Source organism: Salvelinus sp. IW2-2015, linkage group LG20 (genome assembly GCF_002910315.2).
Source record: "Salvelinus sp. IW2-2015 linkage group LG20, ASM291031v2, whole genome shotgun sequence".
Taxonomy (NCBI): Eukaryota; Metazoa; Chordata; class Actinopteri; order Salmoniformes; family Salmonidae; genus Salvelinus; species Salvelinus sp. IW2-2015.
In genome coordinates this window covers 67,661,515-67,678,294 of record NC_036860.1, presented here as the reverse complement: position 1 = coordinate 67,678,294, position 16,780 = coordinate 67,661,515, and the positions used below count along the sequence as shown (strand labels likewise).

Below are 16,780 nucleotides of genomic sequence, written 5' to 3'. Positions count from 1 at the left end.
TCAAAAGTTTGGACACACCTACTCAAAGGTTTTTCTACATATATTGCATCATGTAGTAACCCAAAAAAGTTCAACAAATCAAAATATATTTATATTTGAGATTCTTCAAAGTAGCCACCCTTTGCCTTAACAGCTTTGCACACTCTTGGCATTCTCTTAACCAGGTTCTCCTGGAATGCTTTTACAACAGTCTTGAAGGAGTTCCCACATATGCTGAGGACTTGTTGGATGCTTTTCTTTCACTCTGCGGTCTAACTCATCCCAAACCATCTCAATTGGGTTGAGGTCGGGTGATTGTGGAGGCCATGTCATCTGATGCAGCCCTCCATCACTCTCCTTCTTGGTCAAATAGCCCTTACACAGACTGGAGGTGTGTTGGGTCATTGTCCTGTTGAAAAACAAATGATAGTCCCACAAAGCGCAAACCAGATGGGATGGCATGTTGCTGCAGAATGCAAGCACCCCCACACCAGCAAAGCACCCCCACATAATCACACTTCCTCCTCCATGCTTCACGGTGGGAACCACATATGCAGACATCATCCGTTCACCTACTATTCGTCTCACAAAGACACGGCGGTTGGAACCAACAATCTCAAATTTGGACTCATCAGACCAAAGGAAAGATTTCTACTGATCTAATGTACATTGCTTGGGTTTCTTGGCCCAAGCAAGTCTCTTCTTCCTATTGGTGTCCTTCAGTAGTGGTTTCTTTGCAGCAATTCAACCACGAAGGCCTGATTCACGCAGACTCCTCTGAACAGTTGATGTTGAGATGTGTATGTTACTTGAACTCTGAAGCATTCATTTGGGCTGCAATTTCTGAGGCTGGTATCTCTAATGAACTTATCTTCTGCAGCAGAGGTAACTCTGGGTCTTCCTTTCCTGGGGTGGTCCTCATGAGAGCTAGTTTCATCACAGCACTTGATTTGTTTTTCTGACTGCACTTGAAGAAACTTTCAAAGTTATTGAAATTTTATTGATTGACTGACCTTTATGTCTTAAAGCAAAGAGAAACGACAGTCCATTACTTATTTGAACTGTTCTTGCCATAATATGGACTTGGTCTTTTACCAAATAGGGCTATCTTCCGTATACCACCCCTACCTCATCACAACACAACTGATTGGCTCAAACGCATGAAGGAAAGAAATTCAACAAATTCACTTTTAACAAGGCRCACTTGTTAATTGAAATGCATTCCAGGTGACTACCTCATGAAGCTGGTTGAGAGAATGCCAAGAGTGTGCAAAGCTCTCATCAAGGCAAAGGGTGGCTACTTTGAAGAATCTCAAATATATTTTGATTTGTTTAACACTTTTGATTACTACATAATTCCATGTGTCTTATTTCATAGTTTTGATGTCTTCACTATTATTCCACAATGTAGAAAATAATAAAAAATAAAGGAAAACAATTGAGTAGATGTGTCCAAACTTTTGACTGGTACTGTATATATGTGCCATTTAGCAGGCTCTTTTATCCAAAGCGAATTACAGTCATGCGTGAGTACATTTTACATATGGTTGTTCACGGGAATCGAACCCACTATCCTGACGTTGCAAGAGTCATGCTCTACCAATAAAGGCAAAAGAGATCCTAGATTTAGCATTTCTATTCTGAGATGCTTCATGAATAATGGCCCGAGCTCCACTGACAGGAAGTGGGCAGAACATGTTTCCATTGTCTTACTTTATGGAGGACAGGGCCTGTCCCGGAGTAAGAGTGGGGAATCAGGTCCCCTTCTCTCCATGTCTTCGTAATCATTATTTATCTAAAATGCCAAACTGCTCCTAGATCATCACTCATACTCTGAGAAGATGAATAGCCCCATGGTCTTACTGTATGAGGTTGACATCATCCACAAAGAACTTGATGCGTAGGAATAGGTTAAACTGGATGTCTGGTTTCTTCTTCTTGGGTTCTTCCTTCCACCCCTCAGGAGCAACTTTGGACAGCTTGGCATCGGGATCAATGAAGAAGAACTCATTGTCTAGATAAAAGAGACACAGAGGGAGGGAGGGAGCAGGGAGAGGAGGGTGAGGGGAGAGAGTAGGAGGCGGGAGGGCGCAGGGAGAGGAGGGTGAGGGGAGAGAGTAGGAGGCGGGAAGGCGCAGGGAGAGGAGGTGAGAGGGAGAGATGCAGCAGAGAGGGAGGAGAGAGGGAAAGGAGGAGGGCAAGGAGGAGTGGGGAGAGCAAGAGAGAGCGATAACATAGGAATAAGTCAGAATGAGCTGGACACTTGCAGACACACTGAAAATAACTAAGAAACTTGCAGTCAGAAAGTAGGCAGGAAAATCAACAAGTGTCTGGATTTTGGTTTATAACAGACAGCAGGAGAGCAGAAGAGCGCAAACCCAGCAGGAGCAGATTGGTCATATGATGGGCTGGCCCATTATTTTGTTGAGTGGGCTGGTCGAAATTGATATGCACAAAATAACAATTTCTAAAGGTTCTACTAATCTATAATGATACTTTGGCTGACCCCTCTACCAAGATGGGCAGGACCGGTTTTCTGATAGCGCAGCCTAAGGTCACATAAACTCACATTCAAAGTCAAAGAAAGCTGCTCCGACTCATCAGTTAGACAGCCAAGATCATGAAAAACGGTAAGGTTGCCTATAAATGTAGAAAGAGCACATTCTACGTTGTCACCTCACTCAAAACATCGCTTTTTGGGGGGAGGGGAGGGGCTTAAAAGCATGATTTGTTCAAACAGTAAAGTGCATTATCCTCCATGATTTCTGTAATGAAAGTGTCTTCCCAGCCCTTCGCGTGCTGCTGTAATGAGCAAGCCTCTCTACTCTCCCCGCATGCGTTCGAGAGAAAAACGCGTTCTGATCATATAACATTTCAAAATGCAACTGCGGGAAAAGTTGCCGCCGCATGCAGGGATGTGGGCTGGTGTGGTTAAAATGTCATTGCCGAATTCTTGTCCCAGTCGGCCCCTGACACACACACACACAGGATGAACCCTCCACCCATACCATACCTGCGAGGCAGGCCAGGCCGAAGAGGTGGTGCTCCACCAGTCCAATGTGAGCCACCACCATGTCCAACACATCCTTACACACAGCCTTGATGTCACAGCTCAGCTCCAGCTTCTGGCCGGTCAGCAGAACCACCCCCACCTTCCTCTGGACCTCATCCAGCTTCCCACGCTTGTTCTGGGGGAGAGAGATGACACGGGACAGAAGAGAGATAGAAAGGGGTAATTTAGGGTGAGACATGGGATAGGAGCGGGCCATTACATTGCCCTGTACCAGGAGATAGGAGCGGGCCATTACATTGCCCTGTACCAGGAGATAGGAGCGGGCCATTACATTGCCCTGTACCAGGAGGGGGCCATTACATTGCCCTGTACCAGGAGAGGTCCAGTACATTACACTGACCACCAGACCTGGGATTTCTCCTCTCCAGAGCGGGTTATTTATTTGTATTTTTATAGTTTGAGAGAGTTTGATTGAGCATGCCTGGAGGTTCTAGGTAGGCAGGGTTTCATTGGTTCCATTATAGCCAGGCCAGCTCAATCAAGCAGAGATAAATGATTCAAAATGAAAGCTTTCTGTTTGAACCCAGAGCTAGAGGAGAGGTTAGGATGTATTCCACTACACTGACATAGCCCTCACTCCCACAACCACCGGGCTAGAAATCAGTCTGCTCCACTAGTACCCCATCTGAAACACCTTGAGGAGTCTCACCATTATTGACGAGGGAACCGTCAAGGCAACACATGGCTCGCTGTTCATCTTCACAAATTCAGGACCAAAGAAATTCTGCAATAGGAATGAGAGACAGAGTAAGAAGAGGGTTTACACACACAGACTGCACCATGTCGTGCTGTAAAAATGTTAGGCCTACTTGTTCTCACTATCTAAAAATCACACCAGCAGCCATTTCACAAAGAGACAGCTTTGGTTTAGATCTAGTGTAGGCCTGAGATGTAGGTAGGCCACCTTAGGTCTGCTCTGCGGCAGGCCACCTTAGGTCTGCTCTGCGGCAGGCCACCTTAGGTCTGCTCTGCGGCAGGCCACCTTAGGTCTGCTCTTGCCGCAGCCAGCCTAGGTCCTGCGTCTCGGCAGCCACCTTAGGTCTGCTCTGCGGCAGGCCACCTTAGGTCTGCTCTGCGGCAGGCCACCTTAGGTCTGCTCTGCGGCAGGCCACCTTAGGTCTGCTATGCGGCAGGCCACCTTAGGTCTGCTATGCGGCAGGCCACCTTAGGTCTGCTATGCGGCAGGCCACCTTAGGTTTGCGGTGGTGTGGTAGCGTAGCATTGAGAGGGTCCCGGAGGTCCAGCATGGAGGTGCGTGCCAAGGGCTCATCCCCGGTGTAGAGGCTGGCTCGGGGGTCGTCCCCTGGGTATAGGGAGGCCCTGGACAGCCTGTTAGCCAGGTGAGCCTGGAGCCTCTGAACCTCTTCCTCACGTCTCTGGAGCATCAGACCCTCGTCGGCTGCACCCTCATATCGCCTGGGGAAAAACAGATTGAAATGTACAACAGAACGGACACGATGGATTCCATACTATACATTGCAGACATTCATATGTGTGCAGCCCCTTCATACAGCCTGCATGGGGAGGACATAGAAATAAGATGTATAGAACTGCCATGATTACTTACTCTACATGACCTAGACAAGCATATACACCGAGTGTACAAAAACATTAAGAACACCTTCCTAATATTGAGTTGCTCTTCCGAATATCCTTGTTTCGTCAGGGCTTGGACTCTACAGGGATGCTGGGTGGTGGACCATTTTTGATACACACGGGAAACTGTTGAGCGTGAAAAACCAAGCAGCGTTGCAATTCTTGACACGAACTGGTGCGCCTGGCACCTACTAACATACCCCATTCAAAAGGCACCTAAATATTTTGTCTTGCCCATTCCCCCTCTGAATGGCACACATACACAAGCCATGTTTCAATTATCTCAGGGCTTAAAAATCCTTCTTTAACCTGTCTCCTCCCCTTCATCTACACACTGATTAAAGTGGATTTAACAAGTGACATCAATAAGGGACCAGAGCTCTCACCTGGTGTTCCCCGGGCGCCGTCAATGTCGATTAAGGCACCCCTCCGATGCAGAGAGGTTGGGTTAAACGCGGAAGACACATTTGAATGTATTCAGTTGAACAACTGACTAGGTATCCCCCTTTCCCTTTCACCTGGTCAGTCGGTCATGGAAAGAGTAGGTGTTCTTAATGTTTTTAACACTCGGTGTATGTTCTACATTAGACATTTCTATCCAGACACTGTCAGTCAGCAACATGGTGACAAAGTTAAATGCCTGAGAAAGGTTGTGTATTGTCCTAATTATGCATTCATTGGATTTTTGACAAGCTATGTCAAGGAGATTTATTTTAGATGTGGAAAAACCCGAAATTCAAGTCTTTCATGGATGTGATACGGCCCTGTCTGCTTAATGTCAAACTGAAGCTTAGACATAAATCTAAAGCACAAGAACATAACAGTGCATTCGGAAAGTATTCAGACCCCTTCCACTATTCCACATCTTGTGACATAACAGACTTAATCTAAAATTGATTAAAAATGTTTTCCGCATCAATCGACACACACTACCCCATAATGACAAAGCGAAGAGGTTTTTAGAAATGTTTGCAAAAAAATACAAAAAGAATTATATATATATATATCTATATATATATCTATATATCTATATATATATATAGATATATATATAGATATATATATAAAATATACAGAAATACCTTATTTACATAAGTATTCAGAATCTTTGCAATGAGACTCGGAACTGAGCACTAACTCCCAGTATCTCCAATCGTTAATTAATGTCACTTTGCATGGCCCAGTATCTCCTACCGTCTAATTAACATCACTTTACATGGCCCAGTATCTCCTACCGTCTAATTAACATCACTTTGCATGGCCCAAAACATTAAAACAAAAAGGCATGAAAAAAAACAAATCATCACAACTCGTCTAAATTATACAGGGTGCACCCCTGTGTCGGTCCTCTTTGAACTATCAGCCTTCCGATGAACAGAATAACACAGTGTCTCTGTAACAGTAATTCCATACAACTTACAGTACAATGAAACATACAGTACAATGAAACATATCAAAATGCAAGGCTCTTTATGAACACTTGAAACAATCCAAACATGACAATTTAATTCACAGTTACATCCATTTTGTCGATTCAAGTTTAATCAGTCTTCAACTCTCCTGGCTTCAGTGAGCCTAGGACTTCTGTTGGAATGTCTCTTCAAAGAGATTGCTACAGATCAGGTGTGTTTGACCACTGTGTTAGCCCACAGACGGTCAGTCATTCAAACAGTGCCATGAATGGTGATTGAGTCATCACGAAGTGCTCCCACGCTAGCCAGTCGCTAGCCAGCCGCTAGTGACGAGTATCACCTTCTCTCATCATCATCATCACTCTGTGCTCCCACGCTAGCCAGTCACTAGGGACGAGTATCACCTTCTCTCATCATCATGCTGTGCTCTCACGCTAGCCAGTCGCTAGCCAGTCACTAGTCACGAGTATCACCTTCTTTCATTCTTCCACCACAAAAGGTTTTGTTAAGTTGTCCTAAAATCCCCCAAGCAACTAAAACATGGAGAAAAGACATCTTGGTTCCATAGCAAATCTGCCTGCATCACATACATAAAATTGGATAGTTGAACATACTCCATTAACTTTATGGACATTAGGTTACTGGTTCTAGAGATGATAGAGATAAACAAATGAATACACACACAGGAAAGTATTCCAACCCCTTGACTTTTTCCCACATTGTTACATTACAGCCTTATTCTGAAATGGATGAAATAAAAAAATCATCCTCAGCAATCTACACAATACCCCATAATGACAAAGCGAAAACCGGTTTCTTAATTTTTTGCAAATGTATTAAAAATAAAAAACCGAAACATCGTATTTACATAAGTATTCAGACCCATTGTATTGAGACTCGACATTAAGCTCAGGTGGATCCTATTTCCATTGATCATCCTTGAGATGTTTCTACAACTTGGTTGGAGTCGACCTGGGGTAAATTCAATTGATTGGACATGATTTGGAAAAGGCACACACCTGTCTATATAAGGTCCCACTGTTGACAGTGCACGTCAGAGCAAAAACCAAGCAATGAGGTCGAATCGTGAATCGACAGGATCGTGTCGAGGCACAGATCTGGGGAAGGCTACCAAAAAATGTCTGCAGCATTGAAGCTCCCCAAGAAAACAGTGGCCTTCATCATTCTTAAATGGAAGAAGTTTGGAACCACCAAGACTCATCCTAGAGCTGGCCGCCCGAGCTGTTCGGTGAGTGTGTCGTTCCACTCTGTGGCCCTGTGCCCAAACTGTCTGCCTACACACAGGATCAATTATGAAATCATACTGGCACTGATTAACCTACCACACGACAGCCTGCCTGCCGCCGACTGTGTATGTCACACTGATATCACACACACAGCCAGTAGCAGACTGCTGTTACCACGACAGACCCATTAACCCACTACGAGTCCCCACTGGCACCACATTCCCTTATAGTGCACTACTTTAGACCAGAGCCCTATATAGTGCACTACTTTTAACCAGAGCCCTATGGAACCCTATTYCCTATATAGTGCACTACTTTAGACCAAAAATCTGTCGTTCTGCCCCTGAACAAGGCAGTTACCGTAGGCCGTCATTGTAAGTAAGAGTTTGTTCTTAACTGACTTGCCTAGTTTAAATAAAGGTAAAAAATAAGACTAGACCATAGAGCCAGGTTATACATTAACTTAACCAGCAGGGGGTGCAGGAGGGCCATAGATAAAACATCATACAGCTAATGGGTAAGGCTGCTTCAGGAAGTTAAAACATTACTCTTTAGGAAGCACACCTTACACTGGAACAGGTGTGAATAATTGAAAACGGGATGATTTACCTTCTATGATATACGTTTCCAGATTTTTATTTAACCTTTATCCTGATAAATAACTCCACTCGGACTGACGTGTTTCCATACCTTAACTACGACACACCTCTCCGTTTTCCCAGTCTTGTGCAAAGTGAGTGGTGTGAGAATAGCTTCACTCAGAGATACATACATTTAGTTGAACATTAACAGGTGTCTATCCTGGGCCACGGAATATACACTACATGACCAGGAGTATGCGGACACCTGCTCGTCAAACATCTCATTCCAAAATCATGGGCATTAATATGGAGTTGGTCCCCCTTTGCAGCTGTAACAGCCTCCAGTCTTCTGGGAAGGCTTTCAACTAGATGTTGGAACATTGCTGCGGGGACTTGCTTCCTGTCAGCCACAAGAGCATTAGTGAGGTCAGGCACTGATGTTGGGTGATTAGGCATGGCACGCAGTCGGCGTCCCAATTCATCCCAAAGGTGTTCGATGGGGTTGAGGTCAGGTCTCTGTGCAGGCCAGTCAAGTTCTTCCACACCGATCGACAAACCATTTCTGTATGGACCTAGCTTTGTGCACAGGGCATTGTCATACTGAAAACAGGAAAGGGCCTTACCCAAAACAGTTGCCACAAAGTTGGAAGCACAGAATTGTCTACAATGTCATTGTATGCTGTAGCATTAAGATTTCCCGTCACTGGAACTAAGGGGCCTGGCCCGAATCACGAAAAACAGCCCCACACCATTATTCCTCCTCCACCAAACTTTACATTTGGCACTATGCATTGGGGCAGGTAGCGTTCTCCTGGCATCAACCGAACCCTGATTCCTCCATCAGACTGCCAGATGGTGAAGCGTGATTCATCACTCCAGCCAACGCTTGAAATTGCGCATGGTGATCTTAGGCTTGTGTGCAGCTGCTCGGCCATGGAAATCCATTTCATGAAGCTCCCGACAAACAGTTATTGTGCTGACGTTGCTTCCAGAGGCAGTTTGGAACACAGTAGTGAGTGTTGGAACCGAGGACAGACGATTTTAATGCGCTACGCGCTTCAGCACTCGGCGGTCACGTTCTGGGAGCTCGTGTGGCCTACCACTTCACGGCTGAGCCGTTGTTGCTCCTAGATGTTTCTACTTCACAATAACAGCACTTACAGTTGACCAGAAATTTGATGAACTGACTTGTTGGAAAGGTGGCATCCTATGACGGTGCCACGTTGAAAGTCACTGAGCTCTTCAGTAAGGCCATTCTACTGCCAATGTTTTGTCTATGAAGGTTGCATGGCTGTGTGCTCGATTTTATACGCCTGTCAGCAACAGGTGTGGCTGAAATAGACATATCCACTAATTTGAAGGGGTGTCCACATACTGCTGGATATATAATCTAAATGCTAGAAAGCAGGGTGTGCACACACACAATCACACATTTCTATAGCAGGACTCAGACATTTGACTGGACACTAGGAATGTGAGACGGGAGAGAGCACACTCAGGTGAAAGGTTGTTTTCATTAAGGCACACCATAGCACAACTTATTTTTTTTAAACATTGTGTAAAGAAAAAAAACGAAAAAGGAGCCTTTGCTATTGGACAAGTTCAGATGGTACCTCCCTGTTTCCGACTGTTTTCTTCCACTGCGTATCCTAATGAACAAAGCCCAGGTGAATCTTCTTCTGGGAACGGACATACCTGCATCTCAGGTGTAATTCTTAACAGGGATGTACCTGTGTCTGTGTGTGTTGTGGCTGGTGTGAGACATGCCGTGATGGTCTGAGAGAGCCAACTGGGAGCTGTAACGTCTCACTTCCTCTGGTTTCTTAACTGAAACAGAAGAAATCAAATATATCAAGTTACATCACATGATCAACAGCACGCGCCGAGGGGCAGCAGGCTCCGAGGGGCAGCAGGCTCCGAGGGGCGTTGGTCGAGTAGGGACGGTGAAAGTGGAACAGACGAATCAGAAGTATCACACATTCATAGAACTAGGCAACGGTTAACAGCAGCTTTGTGTGTCAGTGAGGTTGCTGGGAGTGCAGTTAAGCTGTATATCATTTCCTTTCCAAGATGAGGGGGACGTGAAGTGGATAGCAGTGGTGTAAAGTACAGAAGTAAAGAATACTTGAAAGTACTAATGTCATTTTTGGGGGGTATCGGTATTTGAATTTATATTTTTGACAACATTTACTTCACTACATTCCTAAAGAAAATGTACTTTTTCTTACCATACATTTTCTCTGACATCCAAAAGTACTTCTTACATTTTAAATGCTTAGCAGGACAGAAAATGGTCCAATTCACACACTTATCAAGAGAACATCCCTGGTCATCCCTACTACCTCTGATCTGGCACCTCTCTAAACACAAATGCTTTGTTTGTAAATTATGTTGGAGTGTGCCCGTGGCTATCTGTAAATTTAAAAACACAAACAATTGTACTATCTGGTTTCCTTAATATAAGGAATTTGAAATAATTTACTTTAAATTTAACATTTTTGCAATTACATTTCATTTTGATACTTAAGTCTATTTAAAACCAAACACTTTTAGACTTTTACTGAATTAGTATTTTACTGGGTGACTTTCACTTGAGTAATTTCCTATTAAAAAAGGTATCTTTACTTTCACACAAGTATGACAATTGGGTACTTTTTCCACCACTGGTGGATAGTCAGCTAAGATAAGATACATGACTCATAACGAATCTACATTCAGTGACACATTTTCCTCTTTCGCTGTGGAATTTGAAACACCTCGTGTGTAACAAACATGCATGTTTTTGTATTTTAAAGTTTAAAAAGGACTGGCTTGAATGATATGCTACCTTGTCTGTAGTCGGTGTCGGAGGATGCTACAGAGGGGCTCTCGCTGGACGAGCTGTAGTCACTGTGGTACCTCCGATGGGAGTGGAGAGGATCTGAAAGATAGACATATTAAAATCAGAGTTATTATATTGGATCTCTATGCTCTGAAAGACAGACATTTACTCATAGTAGAGAAGCTGCAGTGTGTCAAATAGACCGTGTATAAGACATTAGGAACACCTGCTCTTTCCATGACAGACTGACCAGGTGAAAGCTATGATCCATTATTGATGGCACCTGTTAAATCCACTTCAAAATCAGTGTAGATGAAGAGACAGGTTAAAGAAGGATTTTTAAGCCTTGAGACATGGATTGTATATGTGTGCCATTCAGAGGGTGAATGGGCAAGACAAAAGATTTAATGGGGCAAGCCAAAAGTGCCTTTGAACGGGGTATGGTAGTAGGTGCCAGGCGCACCAGTTTGAGTGTGTCAAGAACTGCAAAGCTGCTGGGTTTTTCATGCTCAACAGTTTTCAGTGTATCAAGAATGGTCCACCACCCAAAGGACATCCAGCCAATTTGACACAACTGTGGGAAGCACTGGAGTCAATTTGCTTCCCGATAGAACGCTTTCGAGAACTTGTAGAGTCCATGCCCTGATGAAATAAGGCTGTTTTGAAAGCAAAAATAGGGTGCAACTCAATATTAGGGAGGTGTTCCTAATGTTTTGTACACTCAGTGAATTTTCATGAGCGAACAGCCACTGCATCATAGTCACGTTTTGCTTTCACAGCTCCAACACATCCGTAGACACAGCATCACTCTGAGTTATGGCTATAAAATCATGCAAAGTAGGTTTTTCATTTTGACACAGAAAAACTAGTGAGCCAAGATGGCATATTTCATGTCCCGACCAAATACATTTAAATAAATTTGTTTTAAGAGGATTTGACTGATTAGCAGTGAAGACGTTCTAACTCAGGGGAAATGGAGTCTACACGTGGTGGTGAGACTGAGGCAGTGTCACAAATGCCACCCTATTCCCTATATGGGCTCTGGTTAAAAGTAGTACACTATATAGGGACTAGGGTTCCATAGGGCTCTGCACTAAATAGGGAACCATAGGGCTCTGGTCTAAAGTAGTGCACTATATAGGGAATAGGGTTCCATCTGGGACACAGCCTGAGAACTCAGAGCAGCGGTTCCTTTCCAACTGCTGGGGGAATTTGATTCTCCAAAATAGTTTGTGAACAAACACATTAAACCTGTTGGAGACAACAGTAAGAAAACAAATAACTCATACCAGGAAAGTAAACAAACATGGAAAGATGTCATGAAAAGTCCCTATAAATCAGATAGAAAATATCATAATTAATAGGTGAAGCCAGCTAGCTTGACGCTGCAAAGCGTTGTGAATATTCCTCTAGTCTTAACAGCCTCGGGCAGGGAAAGAGGCAGGGCTGTGTGAGGAGCGCTGACTAGATGGAATAGCAGCAGGGCTGGCTTTGTGACAGGCGAGCTGACAAAATGGATTAAAGACAGGCAGGGCTGTGTGACAGGATAGCTGACTAGATGGATTAGAGGCAGGGTTGGCTGGCTGTGTGAGAGATCTGACTAGATGGATTAGAGACAGGGTTGACTGGCTGTGTGAGAGGAGATCTGACTAGATGGATTAGAGGCAGGGTTGACTGGCTGTGTGACAGGATAGCTGACTAGATGGATTAGAGGCAGGGTTGGCTGGCTGTGTGAGAGATCTGACTAGATGGATTAGAGGCAGGGTTGGCTGGCTGTGTGAGAGGATAGCTGACTAGATGGATTAGAGGCAGGGTTGGCTGGCTGTGTGAGAGATCTGACTAGATGGATTAGAGGCAGGGTTGGCTGGCTGTGTGAGAGGAGATCTGACTCGATGGATTAGAGGCAGGGTTGACTGGCTGTGTGAGAGGAGATCTGACTCGATGGATTAGAGGCAGGGTTGACTGGCTGTGTGAGAGGAGATCTGACTAGATGGATTAGAGGCAGGGTTGACTGGCTGAGTGAGAGGAGATCTGACTCGATGGATTAGAGGCAGGGTTGACTGGCTGTGTGAGAGGAGATCTGACTAGACTCCATGGGTGAGTCCGAACTCTTCAATGAGACAATGCTAAAAGATCAATCCATTGGTGAGTCAGTGCCATATTTTCCATTTGTGCCCGAAATGAAAATGAACGAAAAGAGATCTGGCAAATTCATCAGGCTACGGGTGTAAGAGGGTTTCTGTGGTGTCTTTACTTTATTACTTAACGTTAATGTCGCTGCGCTGCGCTTATCAATGCACAACCACACGTTTAAAATGCATTCTGTCATTCCAAAATGCGGACTGTGATATATTTGAACGTTACTATTTTATAAAAACACAAATAAACATTTGATTAATAAAATATGTAACCTCCGAGAGGTACACTACAAAAGCGGGTTCAATGAGTTAGCCATCTAACTTTGAATAAAGAACCAGAAATCACCATTAGCTTTCTTAAATCAATCAGAAAAACAAACTTAGATGTGTTTTTGGTTGAGTCAATTAGACCACGCACACCTCAAGCGTATCCTTTAAAAAAAGRATACGCTTGAATATTTAGGTAAATTAGCTAGCTAACTCATTGAACCTGCTTTGTAGTACACCTCTCTGTGGTAAAACCCATGACGTCAGTCCAACATACCTTCAAGTGTTTACAAAACCAGAAAGTCCTGCTCACTCCATGCTACTGCACATATTTAAACAACATTCTTCAGAGATTTCTCATGTGGGCTTGGGGTTAAAAAACACTTGTCAGTACAGTAGGTTTCTGGCCTATTTGGTGTCTTATGTAAACAATGAGCTGAGCAGAGCAGAATGGTAAGACACTTAAAGCAACAGGGATATCGATGCTGAGTGAGTAGGCCACGATCGACCGGTTCACCTGTTGACAAAAAAATAGTTCCTCAGATCCTTCCACTGCGACTCCAAATCTCAGAGAATAAAGCGGATTCACACTGACCCTGACTTACGTCTGTCCCATTGGGAATAAAGATGATTAAGTAAGTAAGTAAAAGTAGTAAATAAATCTGACATTGGCTTTGAAGACCTTACTAAATGCTACAGGGCGGGGTCAAGTGGTTATGGTTTTTTGTAGGCCTACAACCAATCAAATGATTCAAGGGACATCTTTCATGGATAATTGTAAGCTAAATATATTTTCATCATGTGTGCGCGCGCGTACATACATTTCCGACAGCAAAGGTATGTCAAATGGAGATTCTGTCATTCTGCCCACCAGCAGCAGCTCTGAGGCAAAAGCCTCGTGAGTGACACACTGACTGAGCCAAATGACTCATGAGACAGTGGAAACGTACAATCAAAAGATGTGTGTGTGTGAGTGTGAGAGAGAGAGGCTGGTTTAGTCTACAACAGTACCAACATGTCTGATCCTGTTAACATACGTCTACAACAGTACCAACATGTCTGACCCTGTTAACACACTTCTACAACAGTACCAACATGTCTGATCCTGTTAACACACGTCTACAACAGTACCAACATCAGACATGTTGGTCACTGGTGTAGGTATCGTCGTGTTAACCGAGATCGAGAACATGTATGGGATTGTTGATAAGACGGTGTTTCTAAAACACAGGAATACAGACATTGTTGGCACTAGAGTTGTAGACGTGAATGTGTGTTTATATAGGAATCAGATCACACTGTTTGGTATCGTTGTTGATCGTGTGTACAGGAGTCCAAGACACTGTTGGTACTTTGGTGTTTACGACGTGTGTAAGACAGGGAAAAATTATCAGAGCATGTTGGAAAAATTGTTGTATGACGATCGTCGTTAAACGTAGTGTAGTAGGTTGTAGAGGTGTACGTTTGGGTACATGTTGGTACTGTTGTAGAGTGTGTTAACAGGATCAGACATGTTGGTATTGTTTGATAGACGTGTGTTAAACAGGATCAGACATGTTGGTACTGTTGTAGAACGCTGTGTTATAAACAGGAATCAGACATGTGTGGTATTGTTGTAGACGTGTGTTAAACAGGATCAGACATGTTGGTACTGTTGTAGACGTGTGTTAAAGGATCAGACATGTTTGGTACTGTTGTAGACGTGTGTTAAACAGGATCAGACCATGTTGGTACTGTTGTAGACGTGTGTTAACAGGGTCAGACATGTTGGTACTGTTGTAGACGTGTGTTAACAGGGTCAGACATGTGTGGTATGTTGTAGACGTGTGTTAACAGGGTCAGACATGTTGGTACTGTTGTAGACGTGTGTTAAACAGGATCAGACATGTTGGTACTGTTGTAGACGTGTGTTAACAGGGTCAGACATGTTGGTACTGTTGTAGACGTGTTAAACAGGATCAGACATGTTGGTACTGTTGTAGACGTGTGTTAACAGGGTCAGACATGTTGGTACTGTTGTAGAAGTGTGTTAACAGGGTCAGACATGTTGGTACTGTTGTAGACGTGTGTTAACAGGGTCAGACATGTTGGTACTGTTGTAGACGTGTGTTAAACAGGATCAGACATGTTGGTACTGTTGTAGACGTGTGTTAAACAGGATCAGACAGTTGGTACTGTTGTAGACGTGTGTTAACAGGGTCAGACATGTTGGTACTGTTGTAACGACGTGTGTTAACAGGGTCAGACATGTTGGTACTGTTGTAGACGTGTGTTAAACAGGATCAGACATGTTGGTACTGTTGTAGACGTGTGTTAACAGGATCAGACATGTTGGTACTGTTGTAGAGCGTGTGTTAACAGGATCAGACAGTGTTTGGTACTGTTGTAGACTGTGGTTTAAAGGATCAGACATGTTGGTATTGTTGAAGACGTGTGTTAACAGGGTCAGACATGTTGGTACTGTTGTAGAAGTGTGTTAACAGGAGTCAGACATGTTTGGTACTGTTGTAGACGTGTGTTAACGGGTCAGACATGTTGGTACTGTTGTAGAACGTGTGTTAACAGGTCAGACATGTTGGTACTGTTGTAGACGTGTAGACAGGATCAGACATGTTGGTACTGTGTAGACGTGTATTAACAGGTCAACATGTTGGTATACTGTTGAGGAGCGTTGTGTTAAACAGGTCAGACAGTGTTGGTACTGTTGTAGACGTGTGTTAAACAGGATCAGACATGTTGGATACTGTTGTAGACGTGTGTTAACAGGATCAGACAGGTGGTACTGTTGTAGACGTGTGTTAAACAGGATCAGACGTGTTGGTACTTGTGTAGACGTGTGTTAAACAGGATCAGACATGTTGGTATTGTGGCAGCCTGTGTTAACAGGGATAGGTCAGGCTGTTGGTACTTGTTTAGACGTGTGTTACGATCAGGGGTCGACGTGTTGGTACTGTCTTATGTTGTTAGACGTGTGTTTTAACATGGTTACAGGACAGATATTGACTACTGTTGTAAGAATGTGTTAACAGGGTCAGACATGTTGGACTGTTTGTAGACGTATGTTAACAGGATCAGACATGTTGGTACTGTTGTAGACTAAACCAGCCTCTCTCTCTCACACTCACAACACACACATCTTTTGATTGTACGTTTCCACTGTCCTCATGAGTCATTTGGCTCAGTCAGTGTGTCACTCACGAGGCTTTTGCCTCAGAGCTGCTGCTGGTGGGCAGAATGACAGAATCTACCTTTGACATACCTTTGCTGCCTCGAATGCTGCATGTAACGCGCTGCGCACACATGTGAAGAATATATTTAGTTACAAATATCATGAAAGAGTTGTCCCTTGTAATCATTTGATTGGTTGTAGGCCTACAAAAAACCATAACCACTTGAACCCCGCCCTGTAGCAATTTAGTAAGGTCTTCAAAGCCAATGTCAGATTTATTTACTACTTTTACTTACTTACTTAATCATCTTTATTCCCAATGGGACAGACGTAAGTCAGGGTCAGTGTGAATCCGCTTTATTCTCTGAGATTTGGAGTTCGCAGTGGAAGGATCTGAGAACTATTTTTTTGTCAACAGTGAAACCGGTCGAATCGTGCCTACTCACTCAGCATCGATATCCCTGTTGCTTTAAGTGTCTTACCATTCTGACTCTTGC

General features: G+C 43.8%; 1 protein-coding gene across 4 annotated transcripts in view; it reads right to left on the bottom strand.

Moving 5' to 3' along the window:
- The window catches only part of ptpn13 (protein tyrosine phosphatase non-receptor type 13), a 129,803-nt gene that overhangs the window by 34,239 nt on the left and 78,784 nt on the right, over nucleotides 1-16,780 (bottom strand). For all 4 annotated transcript variants that reach the window (XM_024013726.2, XM_024013729.2, XM_024013730.2 and 1 more), the window contains exons 8-13: nucleotides 10,716-10,808; nucleotides 9,619-9,715; nucleotides 4,243-4,468; nucleotides 3,702-3,776; nucleotides 2,993-3,167; nucleotides 1,843-1,993 (exon numbers count right to left, since the gene is read on the bottom strand). In XM_024013726.2, the coding sequence (XP_023869494.1) occupies nucleotides 1,843-1,993; nucleotides 2,993-3,167; nucleotides 3,702-3,776; nucleotides 4,243-4,468; nucleotides 9,619-9,715; nucleotides 10,716-10,808 (817 nt within the window). The remainder of the gene's footprint in view (nucleotides 1-1,842; nucleotides 1,994-2,992; nucleotides 3,168-3,701; nucleotides 3,777-4,242; nucleotides 4,469-9,618; nucleotides 9,716-10,715; nucleotides 10,809-16,780) is intronic.